The sequence below is a fragment of the Myxine glutinosa genome, chromosome 4 (assembly GCF_964187855.1).
Source record: "Myxine glutinosa chromosome 4, kmMyxGlut1.1, whole genome shotgun sequence".
NCBI lineage: Eukaryota > Metazoa > Chordata > Myxini > Myxiniformes > Myxinidae > Myxine > Myxine glutinosa.
In genome coordinates, this window is record NC_136264.1 from 188,378,015 (window position 1) to 188,397,493 (window position 19,479).

The window sequence follows — 19,479 nt, forward strand, 5'->3', positions numbered from 1 at the left end:
CCATGACGCGATTTTAAAAAATATATCTCTGCATTTTCCCGCGTGTGTGGATTGTTCTCAATTATTGCTGACACCGAGTCTAAAAGTAAAACCATCGATAAAAATGAAATCATATGGTGAGTTAGATTGGAGATAAAGGCGTGAGAGAGACTCAATGGCCTTGAAGTTACAGGCCTTTGAGAATTCATTTCGTTCTATAAACGGCAACTTTCATCGGATTTTCTTCCCGTTTTTTTTCAACCGAGTCTAAAACTATGTTAGCGACTGTGAAAAATGAAATGATTTATCGAATTTGATTTGAAATAAAACTGGGGGAGAGCAAGACACCACGGGCCTACAAAACAGGACTCAAAGCTATGCGAGTTAATAAAATGGTGGATATTTGTTTATAGCCACTCCCAGAATGGGTGGAGCTATGGGTGGAGCTACTCTGCAAACCGAGTAAGCCACACCCCGGACAGACACCCAACAGATAGACAGACAGACAGACAGAATCATCTACGGCTATTATAATATAGACTAGCGGGGTCACCCGTGGGAATCCCACGGGCATGGATGTGTGTGACATTTCGACATATTGAGTTATATGCTGCACATTCATTTTTACAAAATGGTTACTGGCAAGTCATCAGATCCAGAAATGGTGTGAATTTAGTTATTTCACATAATATGTGACCCCTCACTCCTCTCCACCTGACACTCTCCTGTCTCCACCTGACACTCTCCTGTCTCCACCTGACACTCTCCTCTCTCCACCTAGCACTCCTCTCCTCTCCAAACCCTCACATCCCTCTCCTTTCCAATCCCTCACCTCTCCAATCCCTCACACTCCTCTCCTCTGCAATCCTTCACACGCCTCTCCAATCGCGCCTCACACTCCTCTCCAATCGCGCCTCACACTCCTCTCCAATCGCGCCTCACACTCCTCTCCAATCGCGCCTCACACTCCTCTCCAATCGTGCCTCACACTCCTCTCCAATCGTGCCTCACACTCCCCTCCAATCACTCCTCTCCAATCGTGCCTCACACTCCTCTCCAATCACGCCTCACACTCCTCTCCAATCGTGCCTCACACTCCTCTCCAATCGCGCCTCACACTCCTCTCCAATCGCGCCTCACTCGCCTCTCCAATCGGCTTTCCCCGTCTCGTTTCTCTCCTTTTTCTCCCGTCTCGTTCTTTTTCTTGCTCCAAATCGGCCCGTCGGAATCGGAAATCGGCCCGTCTCGCCCGTCGGCCCGTCGGAATCGGAAATCGGCCCGTCTTGCTTTTGTGCTTGTGCGTAAATAAATTGTGTTCATGACACCATTTCTGGTGTTGGGCTAGTGGCTAGGGTGCCGGCTTAGGATCCTGGGTTCGAATCTCGGTCGATCGCCGAATTAATGCCAGGGGGGTTGACTCAGCCTGTCATCCTTCCGAGGTCGGCTAATTGAGTACCAGTTCACTGGTAATTCCCTGTTTGTCGTTGAAGGCGGCAAAAAGGGTTGGCGTCAGGAAGGGCATCCGGCCGTAAAACATTGCTTCAAAAAGGGGACAAAAAAACAACAACTACCACGGTCCCCGAAAAGGCCAACCCCCGCTTTGCGGGGAAAAATGGCCTCTAAACGGTGGTTTTTACACCATTTCTGGATCTGATGACTTGCCAGTAACCATTTTGTAAAAATGAATGTGCAGCATCTAACTCAATATGTCGAAATGTCACACACATCCATGCCCGTGGGATTCCCACGGGTGACCCCGCAAGTTTGCATTGACGTTCGTCGATGGACTCGTTCGCCCGTCTCATTCGTTTTCTTGCTGCATCCTGTTCAAGTCTGCGTTCTTCATCGATCGTCTCATTCATTTTGGAAATAGAAGTTTCCACGCAGCGCATGAATTGTCACGATCCTCAAGAGGAATTTGTCTCGTAATCATCAAATGATAAATGGCAAGTAAATTATATTGTGGAAAATTAAAGATTTCAAATAAACCTATTTAAAGTGTATTCGCACATAACTAATTTTAAAAAACGAAGAAATATCTCTCGGTAATTTCCTGAAACATATTTTACTTCCGGCTAATAATGTTGAATTAAATAAAAACGAAGAAATATATGTCGGCATCATTGTTGACGTTTTTGTGACGACTGTCATCAAACGAAAAAGTAATATATCTTAACGGAAAAGCAAAAGCGAATTTTTAATATATATCGACACGTTGCCGTCGGTGTCATGTTGGGCGGTGTATGATACACCATGACGCGATTTTTAAAAATATATCTCTGCATTTTCCCGCGTGTGTGGAATGTTCTCAATTATTGCTGACACCGAGTCCAAAACCATCGATAAAAATGAAATCATATGGTGAGTTAGATTGGAGATAAAGGCGTGAGAGAGACTCAATGGCCTTGAAGTTGAAGTTACAGGCGTTTGAGAATTCATTTCGTTCTATAAACGGCAACTTTCATTGGATTTCCTTCCCGTTTTTTTTCAACCGAGTCGAAAACTATGTTAGCGACTGTGAAAAATGAAATGATATATCGAATTTTTAATATGTATCGACACGTTGCCGTCGGTGTCATGTTAGGCGGTGTATGATACACCATGACGCGATTTTAAAAAATATATCTGCATTTTCCCGCGTGTGTGGAATGTTCTCAATTATTGCTGACACCGACTCTAAAACCATCGATAAAAATGAAATCATATGGTGAGTTAGATTGGAGATAAAGGCGTGAGAGAGACTCAATGGCCTTGAAGTTACAGGCATTTGAGAATTCATTTCGTTCTATAAACGGCAACTTTCATCGGATTTTCTTCTCGTTTTTTTTCAACCGAGTCTAAAACTATGTTAGCGACTGTGAAAAATGAAATGATATATCGAATTTAAAATAGATATCGACACATTGCCGTCGGTGTCATGTTGGGCGGTGTATGATACACCATGACGCGATTTTAAAAAATATATCTCTGCATTTTCCCGCGTGTGTGGAATGTTTGTGGAAAATTAAAGATTTCAAATAAACCTATTTAAAGTGTATGCGCACATAACTAATAAAAACAACGAAGAAATATCTCTCGGTAATTTCCTGAAACATATTTTACTTCCGGCTAATATGTTGAATGAAATAAAAACGAAGAAATATATGTCGGCATCATTGTTGACGTTTTTGTGACGACTATCATCAAACGAAATAGTAATATATCATAACGGAAAAGCAAAAGCGAATTTTTAATATATATCGACACATTGCCGGCGGTGTCATGTTGGGCGGTGTATGATACACCATGACGCGATTTTAAAAAATATATCTCTGCATTTTCCCGCGTGTGTGGATTGTTCTCAATTATTGCTGACACCGAGTCTAAAAGTAAAACCATCGATAAAAATGAAATCATATGGTGAGTTAGATTGGAGATAAAGGCGTGAGAGAGACTCAATGGCCTTGAAGTTACAGGCCTTTGAGAATTCATTTCGTTCTATAAACGGCAACTTTCATCGGATTTTCTTCCCGTTTTTTTTCAACCGAGTCTAAAACTATGTTAGCGACTGTGAAAAATGAAATGATTTATCGAATTTGATTTGAAATAAAACTGGGGGAGAGCAAGACACCACGGGCCTACAAAACAGGACTCAAAGCTATGCGAGTTAATAAAATGGTGGATATTTGTTTATAGCCACTCCCAGAATGGGTGGAGCTATGGGTGGAGCTACTCTGCAAACCGAGTAAGCCACACCCCGGACAGACACCCAACAGATAGACAGACAGACAGACAGAATCATCTACGGCTATTATAATATAGACTAGCGGGGTCACCCGTGGGAATCCCACGGGCATGGATGTGTGTGACATTTCGACATATTGAGTTATATGCTGCACATTCATTTTTACAAAATGGTTACTGGCAAGTCATCAGATCCAGAAATGGTGTGAATTTAGTTATTTCACATAATATGTGACCCCTCACTCCTCTCCACCTGACACTCTCCTGTCTCCACCTGACACTCTCCTGTCTCCACCTGACACTCTCCTCTCTCCACCTAGCACTCCTCTCCTCTCCAAACCCTCACATCCCTCTCCTTTCCAATCCCTCACCTCTCCAATCCCTCACACTCCTCTCCTCTGCAATCCTTCACACGCCTCTCCAATCGCGCCTCACACTCCTCTCCAATCGCGCCTCACACTCCTCTCCAATCGCGCCTCACACTCCTCTCCAATCGCGCCTCACACTCCTCTCCAATCGTGCCTCACACTCCTCTCCAATCGTGCCTCACACTCCCCTCCAATCACTCCTCTCCAATCGTGCCTCACACTCCTCTCCAATCACGCCTCACACTCCTCTCCAATCGTGCCTCACACTCCTCTCCAATCGCGCCTCACACTCCTCTCCAATCGCGCCTCACTCGCCTCTCCAATCGGCTTTCCCCGTCTCGTTTCTCTCCTTTTTCTCCCGTCTCGTTCTTTTTCTTGCTCCAAATCGGCCCGTCGGAATCGGAAATCGGCCCGTCGGCCCGTCGGAATCGGAAATCGGCCCGTCTTGCTTTTGTGCTTGTGCGTAAATAAATTGTGTTCATGACACCATTTCTGGTGTTGGGCTAGCGGCTAGGGTGCCGGCTTAGGATCCTGGGTTCGAATCTCGGTCGATCGCCGAATTAATGCCAGGGGGGTTGACTCAGCCTGTCATCCTTCCGAGGTCGGCTAATTGAGTACCAGTTCACTGGTAATTCCCTGTTTGTCGTTGAAGGCGGCAAAAAGGGTTGGCGTCAGGAAGGGCATCCGGCCGTAAAACATTGCTTCAAAAAGGGGACAAAAAAACAACAACTACCACGGTCCCCGAAAAGGCCAACCCCCGCTTTGCGGGGAAAAATGGCCTCTAAACGGTGGTTTTTACACCATTTCTGGATCTGATGACTTGCCAGTAACCATTTTGTAAAAATGAATGTGCAGCATCTAACTCAATATGTCGAAATGTCACACACATCCATGCCCGTGGGATTCCCACGGGTGACCCCGCAAGTTTGCATTGACGTTCGTCGATGGACTCGTTCGCCCGTCTCATTCGTTTTCTTGCTGCATCCTGTTCAAGTCTGCGTTCTTCATCGATCGTCTCATTCATTTTGGAAATAGAAGTTTCCACGCAGCGCATGAATTGTCACGATCCTCAAGAGGAATTTGTCTCGTAATCATCAAATGATAAATGGCAAGTAAATTATATTGTGGAAAATTAAAGATTTCAAATAAACCTATTTAAAGTGTATTCGCACATAACTAATTTTAAAAAACGAAGAAATATCTCTCGGTAATTTCCTGAAACATATTTTACTTCCGGCTAATAATGTTGAATTAAATAAAAACGAAGAAATATATGTCGGCATCATTGTTGACGTTTTTGTGACGACTGTCATCAAACGAAAAAGTAATATATCTTAACGGAAAAGCAAAAGCGAATTTTTAATATATATCGACACGTTGCCGTCGGTGTCATGTTGGGCGGTGTATGATACACCATGACGCGATTTTTAAAAATATATCTCTGCATTTTCCCGCGTGTGTGGAATGTTCTCAATTATTGCTGACACCGAGTCCAAAACCATCGATAAAAATGAAATCATATGGTGAGTTAGATTGGAGATAAAGGCGTGAGAGAGACTCAATGGCCTTGAAGTTGAAGTTACAGGCGTTTGAGAATTCATTTCGTTCTATAAACGGCAACTTTCATTGGATTTCCTTCCCGTTTTTTTTCAACCGAGTCGAAAACTATGTTAGCGACTGTGAAAAATGAAATGATATATCGAATTTTTAATATGTATCGACACGTTGCCGTCGGTGTCATGTTAGGCGGTGTATGATACACCATGACGCGATTTTAAAAAATATATCTGCATTTTCCCGCGTGTGTGGAATGTTCTCAATTATTGCTGACACCGACTCTAAAACCATCGATAAAAATGAAATCATATGGTGAGTTAGATTGGAGATAAAGGCGTGAGAGAGACTCAATGGCCTTGAAGTTACAGGCATTTGAGAATTCATTTCGTTCTATAAACGGCAACTTTCATCGGATTTTCTTCTCGTTTTTTTTCAACCGAGTCTAAAACTATGTTAGCGACTGTGAAAAATGAAATGATATATCGAATTTAAAATAGATATCGACACATTGCCGTCGGTGTCATGTTGGGCGGTGTATGATACACCATGACGCGATTTTAAAAAATATATCTCTGCATTTTCCCGCGTGTGTGGAATGTTTGTGGAAAATTAAAGATTTCAAATAAACCTATTTAAAGTGTATGCGCACATAACTAATAAAAACAACGAAGAAATATCTCTCGGTAATTTCCTGAAACATATTTTACTTCCGGCTAATATGTTGAATGAAATAAAAACGAAGAAATATATGTCGGCATCATTGTTGACGTTTTTGTGACGACTATCATCAAACGAAATAGTAATATATCATAACGGAAAAGCAAAAGCGAATTTTTAATATATATCGACACATTGCCGGCGGTGTCATGTTGGGCGGTGTATGATACACCATGACGCGATTTTAAAAAATATATCTCTGCATTTTCCCGCGTGTGTGGATTGTTCTCAATTATTGCTGACACCGAGTCTAAAAGTAAAACCATCGATAAAAATGAAATCATATGGTGAGTTAGATTGGAGATAAAGGCGTGAGAGAGACTCAATGGCCTTGAAGTTACAGGCCTTTGAGAATTCATTTCGTTCTATAAACGGCAACTTTCATCGGATTTTCTTCCCGTTTTTTTTCAACCGAGTCTAAAACTATGTTAGCGACTGTGAAAAATGAAATGATTTATCGAATTTGATTTGAAATAAAACTGGGGGAGAGCAAGACACCACGGGCCTACAAAACAGGACTCAAAGCTATGCGAGTTAATAAAATGGTGGATATTTGTTTATAGCCACTCCCAGAATGGGTGGAGCTATGGGTGGAGCTACTCTGCAAACCGAGTAAGCCACACCCCGGACAGACACCCAACAGATAGACAGACAGACAGACAGAATCATCTACGGCTATTATAATATAGATATCAAAAAGTTGTGGACGGATTCGGACGAAATTTGGTGGATCGGTTGGTTGTGTGACAAGGACGAATCGATTTAATTTTGGTGAAGATCTGAACATGGATTCAGATACGAGAATTATTTAATTTTTAAGTGATTCTTCATTATTTGGAGATCGGGTGAAAATCTATATATAACATGATATTTAAAAAAGTTATGGACGAATTATGACTAAACTAAGCGGACGAGTTGTTTAGGTGACAAGAACAAGCTTATTCGATTTTGGTTCAGGTCCGAATCCAGATCCGGCCTATCAGTGGGATACAAAACGTAACCTGTTCAACCTGGTGGAGGTATGCTCTCTGCCGAGTACCATTCTAGTTGATTGATTGATTGATTGATTTATTGACATCTTCTGGTATCTGTATCAATTTCTCTTACAAGTCCTTCTGGATTTCTCCGTGTGAGTTTTCTTCCCAGAAACAGTTTTCTCGTTGAAAGTGAAACAAGAATATGACACAGACTTTTCCTTTCAAGCAAAGATACAAAACTCATTTGGTCATCATTGATCCCTCTTACCTGCGTAGGTGCGGTACCTTTTTTCGACTATTTGCCAATGTTTTGTTCATTTCTCATCCGTGACGTCACTTCGGCGAACCCTCATCCTTTCCCAGAAATTATGTGAATCGCACGGCTCCACCCAAAGTATAGCTGAACAAACATAGCAATCTCACGGGCAATCCGACATCCAGCGAGTCGCGAGAAGAGCTTCATAAAGTTCGAGCTGCAAACTTGACCTGGAGCAAGAGATCTCAGGTATGTGAAGCGCACCTGTGGTATCGATGTGCACCTACTCTTGCCGTTGCATCGTATATAGTGTCGGACACCGCTGCAGGTAATAAATTTGACGCACGATAAGTAGTGCACTCACCTTTGAGCTGTCAAAAATACCGGCGGACTTTAAGCCGGCTATTTCGCAGTGGCTGCGGTCGTGCTGTACCGTCGAAGATGGAATGTCGGTCCCAGAAGGAAGCGCAATGGAAGCTCAATCCTCGGGAGGAGAGCACGCGTGTTTTGTTTGGCTTTGTTTGGGAACAATCAGATATTATTTGCCAAAACCCACGTTCTCTTATCTTTCACTCCAGCCCTGTTGATCGAACTGCGATTGAAATAGACATATCCAACCATGTTTTTCGCTCACAGACTGCCATTGTTTGCCGGTACCCTGCCATAGTTCAGAAGTCCTGCTCCATGATGTGCAGGGGGCACCGCATCGGTTGTGGGACCCCCTGAGGCCCATCCATGACAAATACTGAAGTACTGTCCGTCTCTCTTTCAGCTCAAAGAACCTTGTTATGTGAAAGTTGTATTTTTAACTCAACTGGACTATGTCCAGCTGAGTTTTTATCGACACCCAGTGTCTGTCTGTCTGTCGTCTGTAAACAATTCGACGTCTACGCTCTAAAAGTCACAGATATTGATTCAATTTGATGAAACTTGTTATGCAGCATCTTTGAGACATAAACTACTTTGGGTTTGCATTTGGACGTTGCACGCCCAAAAATGGGCGTGGCAGGGCGGCCATATTGAAAAATCAATTTTTGTCATATATTTTTAGCACATATAAACTATATCATTTGTGGTTCTATTATGCATATTCTAACCATATTGATATAGACCAGTTGAGTTCAGGTTCCCTTGGACCTCTCTAGTTTGTACGAGCAACGGTACCCATCTTATGGGCGGGCTTCAATTGGGAGGCCCAAATGAAAAGGCACAATTTCAGAGATTGAAGGCTTTTTTTATTTTAAACGATTCATATAAAAATCCGTCAAATCATATCACACGCAAATCATCAAAATCTAAACAGTACATGGCGCCCACTTTGAAAAAAGATTGAATTCTGCAAAACGGAAGCGGCCGCTATACCTGTTTCTCAGTTACTTTGCACACGCTGCCGTGTTACTACTGAGCCGCACGTTTATATCTGAAGAGTTCGTCAGGAGTCGATCTACTCTCTCCTGGTACGTAGAATTTCAACAAAAGCCACATCACTGTTCATATCGGTAAATATTATTCCATCGTGTTTGCCGGAGTTGAAGGGGAAAATTGGACAAACAATGGGTACGGAAAGGATGCACGTGCTCTGCATGTGTTTGAAACATAATACATAAACAATATGGCGTTATAGGATGAGGTTGTGGGATAGAGTTTGGGATGCACCTCGTGTGGTGGTGGTGAGGATGGGGGTGATGGAGGTGGGAGTACCGACGGGCAAAAACAATTCACCACATTTTTATACATCACTATTTTATAGTCCTATCTGTTTAACTGGTTAAATTTTATCAACATTTTGGTTAAGAGTCTGGAGTAAGAGATTAGAGAAATGTGGTTTTGGATGAGAGAATCTGATCGACACAAGGTCACAACACATGCATATGCCATTTCGAGATGCAGATATTCCATTGCTTCCCTCCACCTGCGCGCACTGGACCAAACTTTCTAATTTTACAACACAACACGACCACGACCATTGCCTTCAAATATGTCATCCTTTTGGCTGCCATGAAGGCACTCATGGAGACTTTTATGTAGGGATCACATGAGGAACCATTTTGATAAAGATAAATTCAAGACTACCAGCACGGGTTTACTAAAGGGAGATCTTCCTTATAACAAAATTGTAGGAATTATATGAGGGGATACCCATTGCGTAGATGAAGGCAGCACAGTGGATGATAAGTTATCGAACATATATATGCTGTATATATAAACTGGATGGGTAATGTAATGTAGACATGTATATATATAAACTGTATATGTAATGTAATGTATATGTAATGTAGACCTGTATATATATATATATATATATATATATATATATTGTTGCGAATATGGAATTTGGCCTCCATATCCGCTTGTAAATATTCCCCTATTTTCTCCAATACTCCCCAACTTTCCCCAATCCCCCATTCCCTAGTCCCATTGCATGTAAACTAGGGCATGCCCGTACTATATATATGCCCGTACTATATATCTATCTAAAATTATATCCCCCCCCCCCCCTCTATTTACATGAAATGGTTTGGTCCATTCGCAACGCCAAAGCGAACGGCGAACGGCTTGCGAGTACAGTGACAATCCCCCCCCACTATTTACATGAAATGGTTTCGTCCATTCGCAACGACCACAGAACCCCCCCCTCTATTTACATGGAATGGTTTGGTCCATTCGCAACGCCGGCACACGCGATCGTTCGCTGCTCTCTGATTGGTTGAATCGTTTTTTGGACATAGCTCGGTAAGTAATTGTCCGATTAATATGAAACCTTGAAAAGGCACATCCTCGGGTCCCCAGCAATATACCTGGCAAGTTAAAAGTATATCGGACCCGTGGTTGTCGAGAAACAGCGGTCACAGACAAACAAACGTACAGACAGAGATTACTGGAATTATAGATAGATAACAATCAGTAGAGCCGACCTTCCCCTTATTCCCCCATTAAATGTCGTGCCCAGGTCCACCGCACCACACGTAGACAACTTTCGGACATCTTCCTAGTTATTCTTAGTCTATGTCAGTTAAGGCCTCGTCTCCATTAATCATGACTCTTCGTTGCACCAGAATGTGATTATATGGCATCAGTAGTGAGTTTAGGACCTTTCCCATACCTCCTCCCATCTTCTTCCCCGTCTACAACAACAGAGGGGCACGGCGCTGCGCGGGGGGAAGTGTGCGTCCTCCCACCGGCTCGGTTCGCCGCCATCGACAATGCGCTCCAGACGATGCGCTCCAGACCATGCGCTCCACGGGGTTACCACGAAGGGGCTCCTTGTCAGCTCCTCGTCAAGGGCGGAGCCTGGTAAACCCCCCGCACGCACCCAATGAGAAGCAACGTGCCGATTCCACGAGGCGGAGCTAACGAGCCGAGGGCGTGTCACTCCCCGCCGGATATACGCGGCCACGCGCCGGATGTGAAGTGAGATTCGCCCCCAGCTGGAGAAAGAGGTACCTGCGAGCGCTGAGTCAGATGCGCCCCCAGCTGGAGAAAGACGGACCTGCGAGCGCTGAAACAGATGCGCCTGAGTTTGGAGAGGCCTGAGAAAGCCCCGCCTGAGAAAGAACGTCACCTCTGAGCGCTGCGACGAGACCTCCCCGCATCTCTGGACCGAACCGTGTTGATCCTGCCCCGAGCCCAGGAGGACCTGGAGCCATCGATACCCGCTTTCCTGCCATCAACCCCCGTGTGAGTCAGCCGTTGTCCCGTTTGTCTGTCGTCTGTCCGGGGTTAATATAAGAGTGTGTCTAAGTGCCTGTCTTTCTGTGATATACCTCTCGTCCCTGTAATCTGACCTTCCGTAACGAATATAATCTCCTCCGGAGGTCTTGAGAACCGTATCCCTGGTGTCGTCATTTTATAACCCAGCCGGGTGTCTTCTTTTTCTTATTGAGCCAGCGTAACGCGACTTCGTCAACGTCGAGTATAGTCGGGTAATTTGTGCGGACACGACGGCCATTCCGCTCGGCCCACTTTAACATCAAAGTCGTGTCTGTAACAATATATATATATATATATATATATATATATATATATATATACTGTATATGTAATGTAATGTATATGTAATGTCGACCTGTATATATATATATATATATATATATATATATATATATATACATACCAGCAGAAGTACCCGGCATTGCCGGGTGGGGGAAGGGAGGGGAGGGGGAAGGGGAGGGGAGGGGAACGGGGGGGGAGGGGAGGAGAGGGTGGCGAGGGGGGGAGGGGAGAAGAGGGGGGGAGGGGAGAAAAGGGGGGGGAGGGGAGAAGAGGAGGGAGGGGGAGGAGGAGAGGGGAGAAGAGGGGGGGATGGGGAGGGGGAGAGGGGAGAAGAGGGGGGACTGGGGAGGGGGAGGGATGGGAGTGGGGGGGGGGAGGGGAGGGACGAGGGGAGGGGGGAGGGGGAAGGGGGGAGGGGGAGGGGGAGGGGGGAGGAGGGAGGGGGGAGGGAGGGGGGAGTGGAGGGGGAGGGGGAAGTGGAGGGGGAGGGGAGGGGGAAGGGGAGGGGGAGGGGAGAAGGGGAGGGGGTAGGGTGGAGGGGAGGGGGAGGGGGAGTCAAGTCGGAAGTCATTGTCGTCAATTGAATGTCGCATTTATTTTTTATTCCCTGTCAAATGGCATTGGTCCTGCATTCCGAACCCGGAAGTCGGACGTCATTGTCGTCAAATAAATGTTTCACTCTCTGTCACATGCCGTTGGTCCCATGTCAATCGGATGAAGTTGAAAAATTAACGTTACGAAGTTTCTCTGGGACGTACTGATTCCGAATATGAAGTTGAAAAATTACGTTCCGAAATACGCTGATGATGTCATAATTTAAAAACGCGACGTTTTTTAAATTTTAAGGTGTGCTGTAGTTGCTCTGAGACGTACTGATTCCGAATATGCCTTTGGTTTTGCTCTGCGATGAGTAGTTATCGAGTTATAAGAGACAAACAAACAAACAAACATACTTTACTGCTTTATATATATATATATATATATACAGTATATATATATATATATATATATATATATATATATATATATATATATATATATATATATATATATATATATATATTGTTGCGGTTTTTAGAACCCTCCACTTTGTAAATAATAATCCCTTATAAATAATCTCCTGTAAATATCCCCTCTTCTAATGTTGAAAGAGAGCACCATAGATAGGCCACGAGCAACATGTAGGACACCATAGGATCTTCTTTAGTTATTCCATTAGTATGTGTTTCAGGTAAGGCTCTGTTCCAAATAGTTTGAATCTACATTGCATTAATGAAATAAAGATAGGCCCTACAGCTCCCTCAACATCAGTGCGATTGGTTTTCTAACTCGTGCGACACCATTACGCACGCGGTCGTCTTGGAGAAGAAGCGGGAGGAGTCAGCCAAGCACCAGGAACAAGGCATGGCTCTGTCAACGCCTCATCAAGGGGCGGGACCGGTGAGCCCGAATGACCAACCAAGGCCGAGGAGAGCTCACCGGTGGGCGTTTCCAAAAGGCAGGCGGCTTGATACACAGGCGGCCAATATAAGCGCTGCCGCGGACTACTTACGGAGTCGAGCGAGCAGGTCGAGCGAGCAAGTCGAGCTAAAAGGGGAGAGAAGGCGTGCACAAGAGAGTTGTGGAGAAGGCCCTGGTTGTGTTCATGAACTTGTTGGAGGCGCACGCCGTGAAAGAAGGGTTGGAGAGGGTTCGCTAGCACGACCATCCAGCTATTATGTATGCGAAGGATCCCAGTTTCCCCCCGCTGTATATAATTGTCCGGGCGCGTTCAACGACACGCGGAGCTGGTTGCCGGATTTCGCCTCGAACCCGGAGCGTGGACCGGAGTGCGAGGTTGGAGCCGGACCTCGACGCCTACCATCTGCCTGGACCCTTCTCTTCCTTCCCACCATTCCTGCCATTCCATCCTTTCGTGTAAGTGTGTTTGTTCTGTCCTGGGTTTGTTAAGTAAGACTGTGTAGTTTAAGATTGCCCTGTGTCCTTTTATTTCCTCTCTCGTATATTCTTGCCCTTTCGTTTCCTCTTTAATCATTACTGTATGAATAAACCATATTTGTTCTTTCTTTACCCCTTGGTTTCTTCTCATCCGATCACTTTCGTCCTGTCCCCAATTGATATACGTGGCACGATTTGGCCAAAGCTCAGGATCGGGTTAGTGTTTGCTAACGGCTCTGATTTCGGACTGCCAACTGCTCGGCAAACTCCATCTTGTCCGGGTCCGGGCAGGGAATTATATCCCTGCTTTGCGGAGGGATTGGCAAAGGTATTTGGGAACCCGTTGACCAATCACCCTGGCCAATCTCACCGTGAAAAGGAGCGTGTAATTTCCAGGACTGGGGGAATCGGCCAGTGTAAAAGACAAGGGGATTAACCCCCCCCCTTGGTAAGGGGAGCGCCGACCCCCAGATCCGCCAAAAAAAAATAAAATACTGTATATGTAATGTAATGTATATATATATATATATGCTGTATATGTAATGTAATGTATATACAGTATATATATATATATATATATACTGTATATGTAATGTAATGTACATGCAATGTAGACCTGTATATATATATATTGTTACGGATCTCGGACGTCGGCTCACCCCTTATCAAGGTGGGGGGAGGGGGGGGTGGGAGGGGGGGTTAATTCCCTTGTCTTTTTATCTGGCCGACCCGAGTCCTGGGGGTTAGACGCTCCTTCCGGTCGGTATTAGGTAGGGTTATTGGTCAATTTAGTCCCAAATACCTAATTACGAACACCAACCGCGAAGCAGGGAAATAACTCCCGCCCGAACTACGGCGTTAGTGGACACGCCGAGCGAAGCGAGCCACGATTCAGGCCGTTAACAATGACTAGACCCGATTATAGTGGTTCCTGTCGTGCCACGTTTACCCAATGGAAGAAAGGACGGATGCGATCGGACAAGAAGAAACCAGAGTATAGGAAGAACAAAGATGGGTTTATTAATTATATACAAGAAAGAAGAGGAAACGAAAGAATGTACAGGATAGGAAGAAGAAGAAGCAGCACACAGGGCAGTCTTATGGCAGTCTTAACTTAATACCCAGGACAAACATAAACATTCACACGGGGATTGTAGATGGATTGTAGATGGTCACCGGCTTGTCCAGGCTCCAATCAGCTCCAGTCCAGGATCTGGTCCAGCGGCGAAACCCGGCAGGCAGCTCCGCGTGTAGTTGAGCACGACCGGACAGTTTTATATAGCGGGGGGAAGCTGGTGTCCTGCGTACGTAATATTTGCATGCTCGTGCTAAACGCCCTCTCTCCAAAGTCCTCCTTTGATAAAGGTGCGCTCTCCCAATTGTCCAATGCAATGCGCGTTTCCCAGCGAGTCCTTAACAAGCGCTGCCGTATCTCTCCAACAAGCGTGCCTATGACAAGTCCCGTTACAACGCGCGTGCCTCCAACAACTCCTCCAAGTAGTTCTCTTAACAGCGCCAGCGAGTGAGTCCTCTAAGTCCTCCAAGTCCGGTGAAAGGGCTTTGTGTTCGCGCTTATATAACGCGACCAGCGATCACTCCACGGGCCAAAAAGCCACGCCTGTCGGTCATGTCACCTCAGCCATGGTTGGCTGGTGAGGGCTTACAAGCCACGTCTTTGACGACTGGATGATGTGGCCACACCCTCTTCTTGGCGCTCCGCCTCCTTTCACGGGCCTTACCTTGTGGCTTATGGCGGCGTCTGGGCGGAAGCCCAGCGAGGCTGCGAACGCTGCTGGCAGAGGCGCGTGACAATTGGGAGAGGCCATGGGCAGACTGGAGGGCGCGTAATGGCGTTGCTTGGAGAGGGAGGTTGCAAACTGAAAGGAATGGGGCCTTCTCCTTATTTGATTGACACAACGCAGATTCAACTATTGGAAACACGGCCTTATCTAAAACACATGAATCAATCAAACATAAAATACCAGAAACATCCATCATAATGTTGTAGAATTTCATATTATTGTGAAATGAAATATTGTGAAATAATACACTGTTGTGGTTTTGGTTGAAATATTGTAAAATAATATACTGTTGTGGTTTTGGTTGAAATATTGTAAAATAATATACTGTTGTGGTTTTGGTTGAAATATTGTAAAATAATATACTGTTGTGGTTTAGGTTGAAATATTGTAAAATAATATACTGTTTTGGTTTTGGTTGAAATATTGTAAAATAATATTGTTGCGGATATGGCATTTGGCCTCCATATCCGCTTGTAAATATTCCCCTATTTCCCCAACACTCCCCAACTATCCCCAATCCCCCATTCCCTAGTCCCATTGCCTATAAATAACACTCTGTAGAACCGACCTTCCCCTTTTTCCCCCATTAAATGTCGTGCCCAGGTCCACCACATCTCACGTAGACAACTTTCGGACATCTTGCTAGTTATTCTTAGTCTATGTCAGTTAAGGACTCGTTTCCATTAATTCTGACTCTTCGTTGCACCAGAATGTGATTATATGGCACCAGTAGTGAGTTTAGGACCTTCCCATACCTCCTCCCATCTTCTTCCCCAAACAACAACTACAACAACGGCGCGCGCGGGGAGTGTGCGTCCTCACTCCGGCTCGGTTAGCCGCCATTACCCATGTGTGCCGACGGGGTTACCACGAAGGGGCTGCCTGTCGGCCCCTCGTCAAGGGCGGAGCCGGTAACCCCCCGCACCCAATGAGAAGCAACGGGCCGATTCCATCTGGGGCGGAGCTAACGAGCCGAGGGCGTGTCACTCCCCGCCGGAGATACGCAGCGACTTACCGGATGTGAAGTCAGATGCGCCTGAACCACGGAGAGCAAAGGACGCCACCCCCAGCGCGACGATACCTCCCCGCATCTTTGGACCGGACCGGGTCGATTCTGTCCTTGAGCCAAGAGTGCACCTTGAGCCATCGACTGCCCGCTTTCCTTGCCATCAATCCCCGTGTGAGTCAGTTTTGTCCTGTTTATCTGTGGTCTGTCGGGAATAAGATAAGTGTGTCTAAGTGCCTATCTTTCTATGCTGTCCCTCTCATTCCTGTAATCTAACCTTCCGCCATATTATAACCTCCTCCGGAGGTCTTGAGAACCGTATCCCTGGTGTCGTGTCATTTTAATCCCAGCCGTTGTGTCCTTTTCCTTCATTGATCTAGCGTAGCGCGACTCGGCAACGTTCGAGTATAATCGGGTAACTTGTGCGGACACGGCGGCCATTCCGCTCGGCCCACCATAACATCAAAGTCGTGTCTGTAACAATTGGTGTCAGGAGTGTCGGATTCGGACCTGGGACTAAATTCATTTAGCCCAAATTTTGGAACACCAATTGTACCACTAGGGTAACAATTGGTGTTGGGAGGTAGAATTCGATCCGGAGCGCGTTTCCCGTGCTCGAAATTATAACGGCGAAATTTGATTGTGTTTTACAAAATATAAAAACCCGAATTTTGAAAGTCGCGCTATGGCAGACCAAGTCGGCTGGGGTCCGGTAGAGGAGAGTGAGGCAGGGTCGGTCCAGGACCAAAATGAGGGACATAAGGAGAGCGAAGCAGTGAGGGTAGCAGACGCACAGAATAGCGTCGTTGCGCCCGACATTGCGGGCGCGCAAAATGGCGCCTCGCTGGTCACGGCGACCGCGCCCGCGACCGTGGCAGCGCCCCTGGTGGATTCGAACCTTTTCCTCCTGCAAATGAGGGCCTTTATGGAACAAATGGGTGAGCGATTGGAGGGCCAAATGGGGGTAATGGGAAACCAAATGGGGGTAATGGGGAACCGGATGGATGCTCAGAGTGAGCAATTGGGGGTAATGGGAAACCAAATGGGGGTAATGAGGGACGAAGCGAGGGGTACTGGTGAGGGATTAGACAATAATTTTAAGGGATTAGACAATAATTTTAAGGGATTAGACAAGAAATTTGGTGAATTAGACGATAGATTAGGGGAAATACAGGAGGGGTTAATGGGGGTAGAAAACAGAATGGCCGCTCAAGAGAATCAAATGGAAGGAATGCAAAAGGGGTTAGAGGGGTTAGAAAACAGGATGGAAGGCAAATTGAGGGACATGAGGGACCAAGCGGAAAGGGAAGTTAAACAAATGGGGCAGCAGATAGAGGGGGTCAGAATGGGGGTAGAAACCAAACTGGATGCTCACAGGGAGGAAATGGAGCAGATGAGGGTGGCATCTGGACAGGAGATGCAAGTGATGGGAGAGGAGATCAGAAGAGGAGTGAGTGAGGAGGTCGGAGGAGTGCGCGAGGAGGTGAGGCACTGTAAGGAGCGCATGGAGAAGGAGGTGAGAAAGGGGACTGTAAAATTGCAAGGGGGTATAGAGGAGTTGACGCTGGGAGTAGAACAACTGACAGTGGGACAAAAGGAGTTGGGGGACCAGGTAAAGAAGAACACAGCGGTAATAGAGGGTTTAAAATCGACACAGAAGGAGATGAAAAAGGACGTAGGGGTAATTAAAAAAGAGTGTCAGACGGTACATGAGGACCTGACGAGGAAAATGGACAAGGTGGTAGAGGTGATGGAGGTTAAAGAGCAGGAGGTGCGGGAGCACATAGAAAAAAATAAAGTGGAGTTAGAGGAAGAACTTAAAGGGGCGCACGAAGAGCTGAAGGAGGTGAAGCAGAAATTAGAAGAAGTGGAAGAAGGGGTGAGCGAAATTAAGAAGCGACGGAGAGAGGATAAGAAAGAGATAAAGGAGGAAGTAAAAGAATTGGTCCAAGTCTGTGTTCGGATCGTGATGATGTGCTCATTAACCGGATGAGGGATTCGCAGGTGATGGAGGAGAAGCGAAGAGAAAGAGGACCCGGTGTAAGTGGTGACCAATATGGTCGTGCGTATGATGCGCCAGGTGATTTAATAAGCTTGGGGGTCGAGATAGACCCGGATGTTCGTGAGAGGCCACGAGTGAGGTGTATGGCTGGTCCGGAGGGTATGGAACGAGAGGTGCGAGGTGTGGGTGAGCAAGGTTGTGGTGGTATGGAATGGGTAGCGGGTTGCGGAGGTGTGACCCATGCATCGACACCAACAGGGGTAGTTGTTGGAGGGACCGGGGAGGCACGAGAGCCCCTTGGGGGTAATGTACTGTGGGGGCCCGGCCGGTTCGGCCCCGCGCTGACCCCGCAAGGGGTGACGCACGTGGTCCGGCAGGCGGGCAACGACTCGCATGCGAGGTGGTCCCACAAGGTCCCACTCGCGCCGTATGACGGCAAGAGTGATCTACGCACGTACCTGGCGCAGTTCGACTGTGTGTGTAAGGGCAACGGTTGGGGTGAGGACGAAGGTGGAGTACACCTGGTGGCCGCATTGCGCGGCGCGGCGGCGGAGGTGCTGACGGCATTACCAGCGGGTGCTCTCACCCTGCCAGCCCTCCGCGACGCCCTAATTAATCGATTCGGCATAGAACAGCAGAGCGAGCTTGTTAAAGCTCAGCTCGCGCTGCGAAAGCGCAAGCCCCAGGAAGCCATCGGGGAACTTGCCCACGACATTCGCCGCGCAGTGGGGATCGCACATGCTAGCATGGCAGCGGATTCCCGGGAAAGCCTGGCGCTGGACCATTTTATCCAGGCCCTCCCGGATATTGAGCTCCGGCAACAGCTCGCCATATGGCGCCCGCAGACTCTGAGCCAGGCGGCTGACGCTGCGGCCCGTTGGGAAGCAGCGAGGCCCCTGGCCCGGGGGGGCGAGCGTCTCGCGATGGCGGTCCGCCAGGTGGGACCCCCGATGGAGGGCGGACCCCTTAGGGGGCCCGCCCCCGACGTGGGTCCTGACCTGGCGGGCATGGTCCGGAGGCTGGTGGACCAGCGCCTGGCGGGACCTGGACCATGGCAGGCGGCCCCGGAGGTGGCCCGCGGTGGACCACGAGCGGGTAATCCAATTCGGACCTACAGGGGGGGAAATTTGGAATTCCGGAGGCAAGCACCTTATCAGGTGA

At 46.8% G+C, this 19,479-nt stretch overlaps 1 protein-coding gene across 1 annotated transcript in view; it reads left to right on the forward strand.

Annotated features, from left to right (window-relative positions):
• LOC137418128 (uncharacterized) overlaps positions 1-19,479 on the forward strand; it is a 103,528-nt gene that overhangs the window by 17,438 nt on the left and 66,611 nt on the right. Inside the window, exons 5-6 of the mRNA XM_078775341.1 lie at positions 7,491-7,546; positions 7,722-7,826. Coding sequence (XP_078631467.1) covers positions 7,491-7,546; positions 7,722-7,826 — 161 coding nt within the window. The remainder of the gene's footprint in view (positions 1-7,490; positions 7,547-7,721; positions 7,827-19,479) is intronic.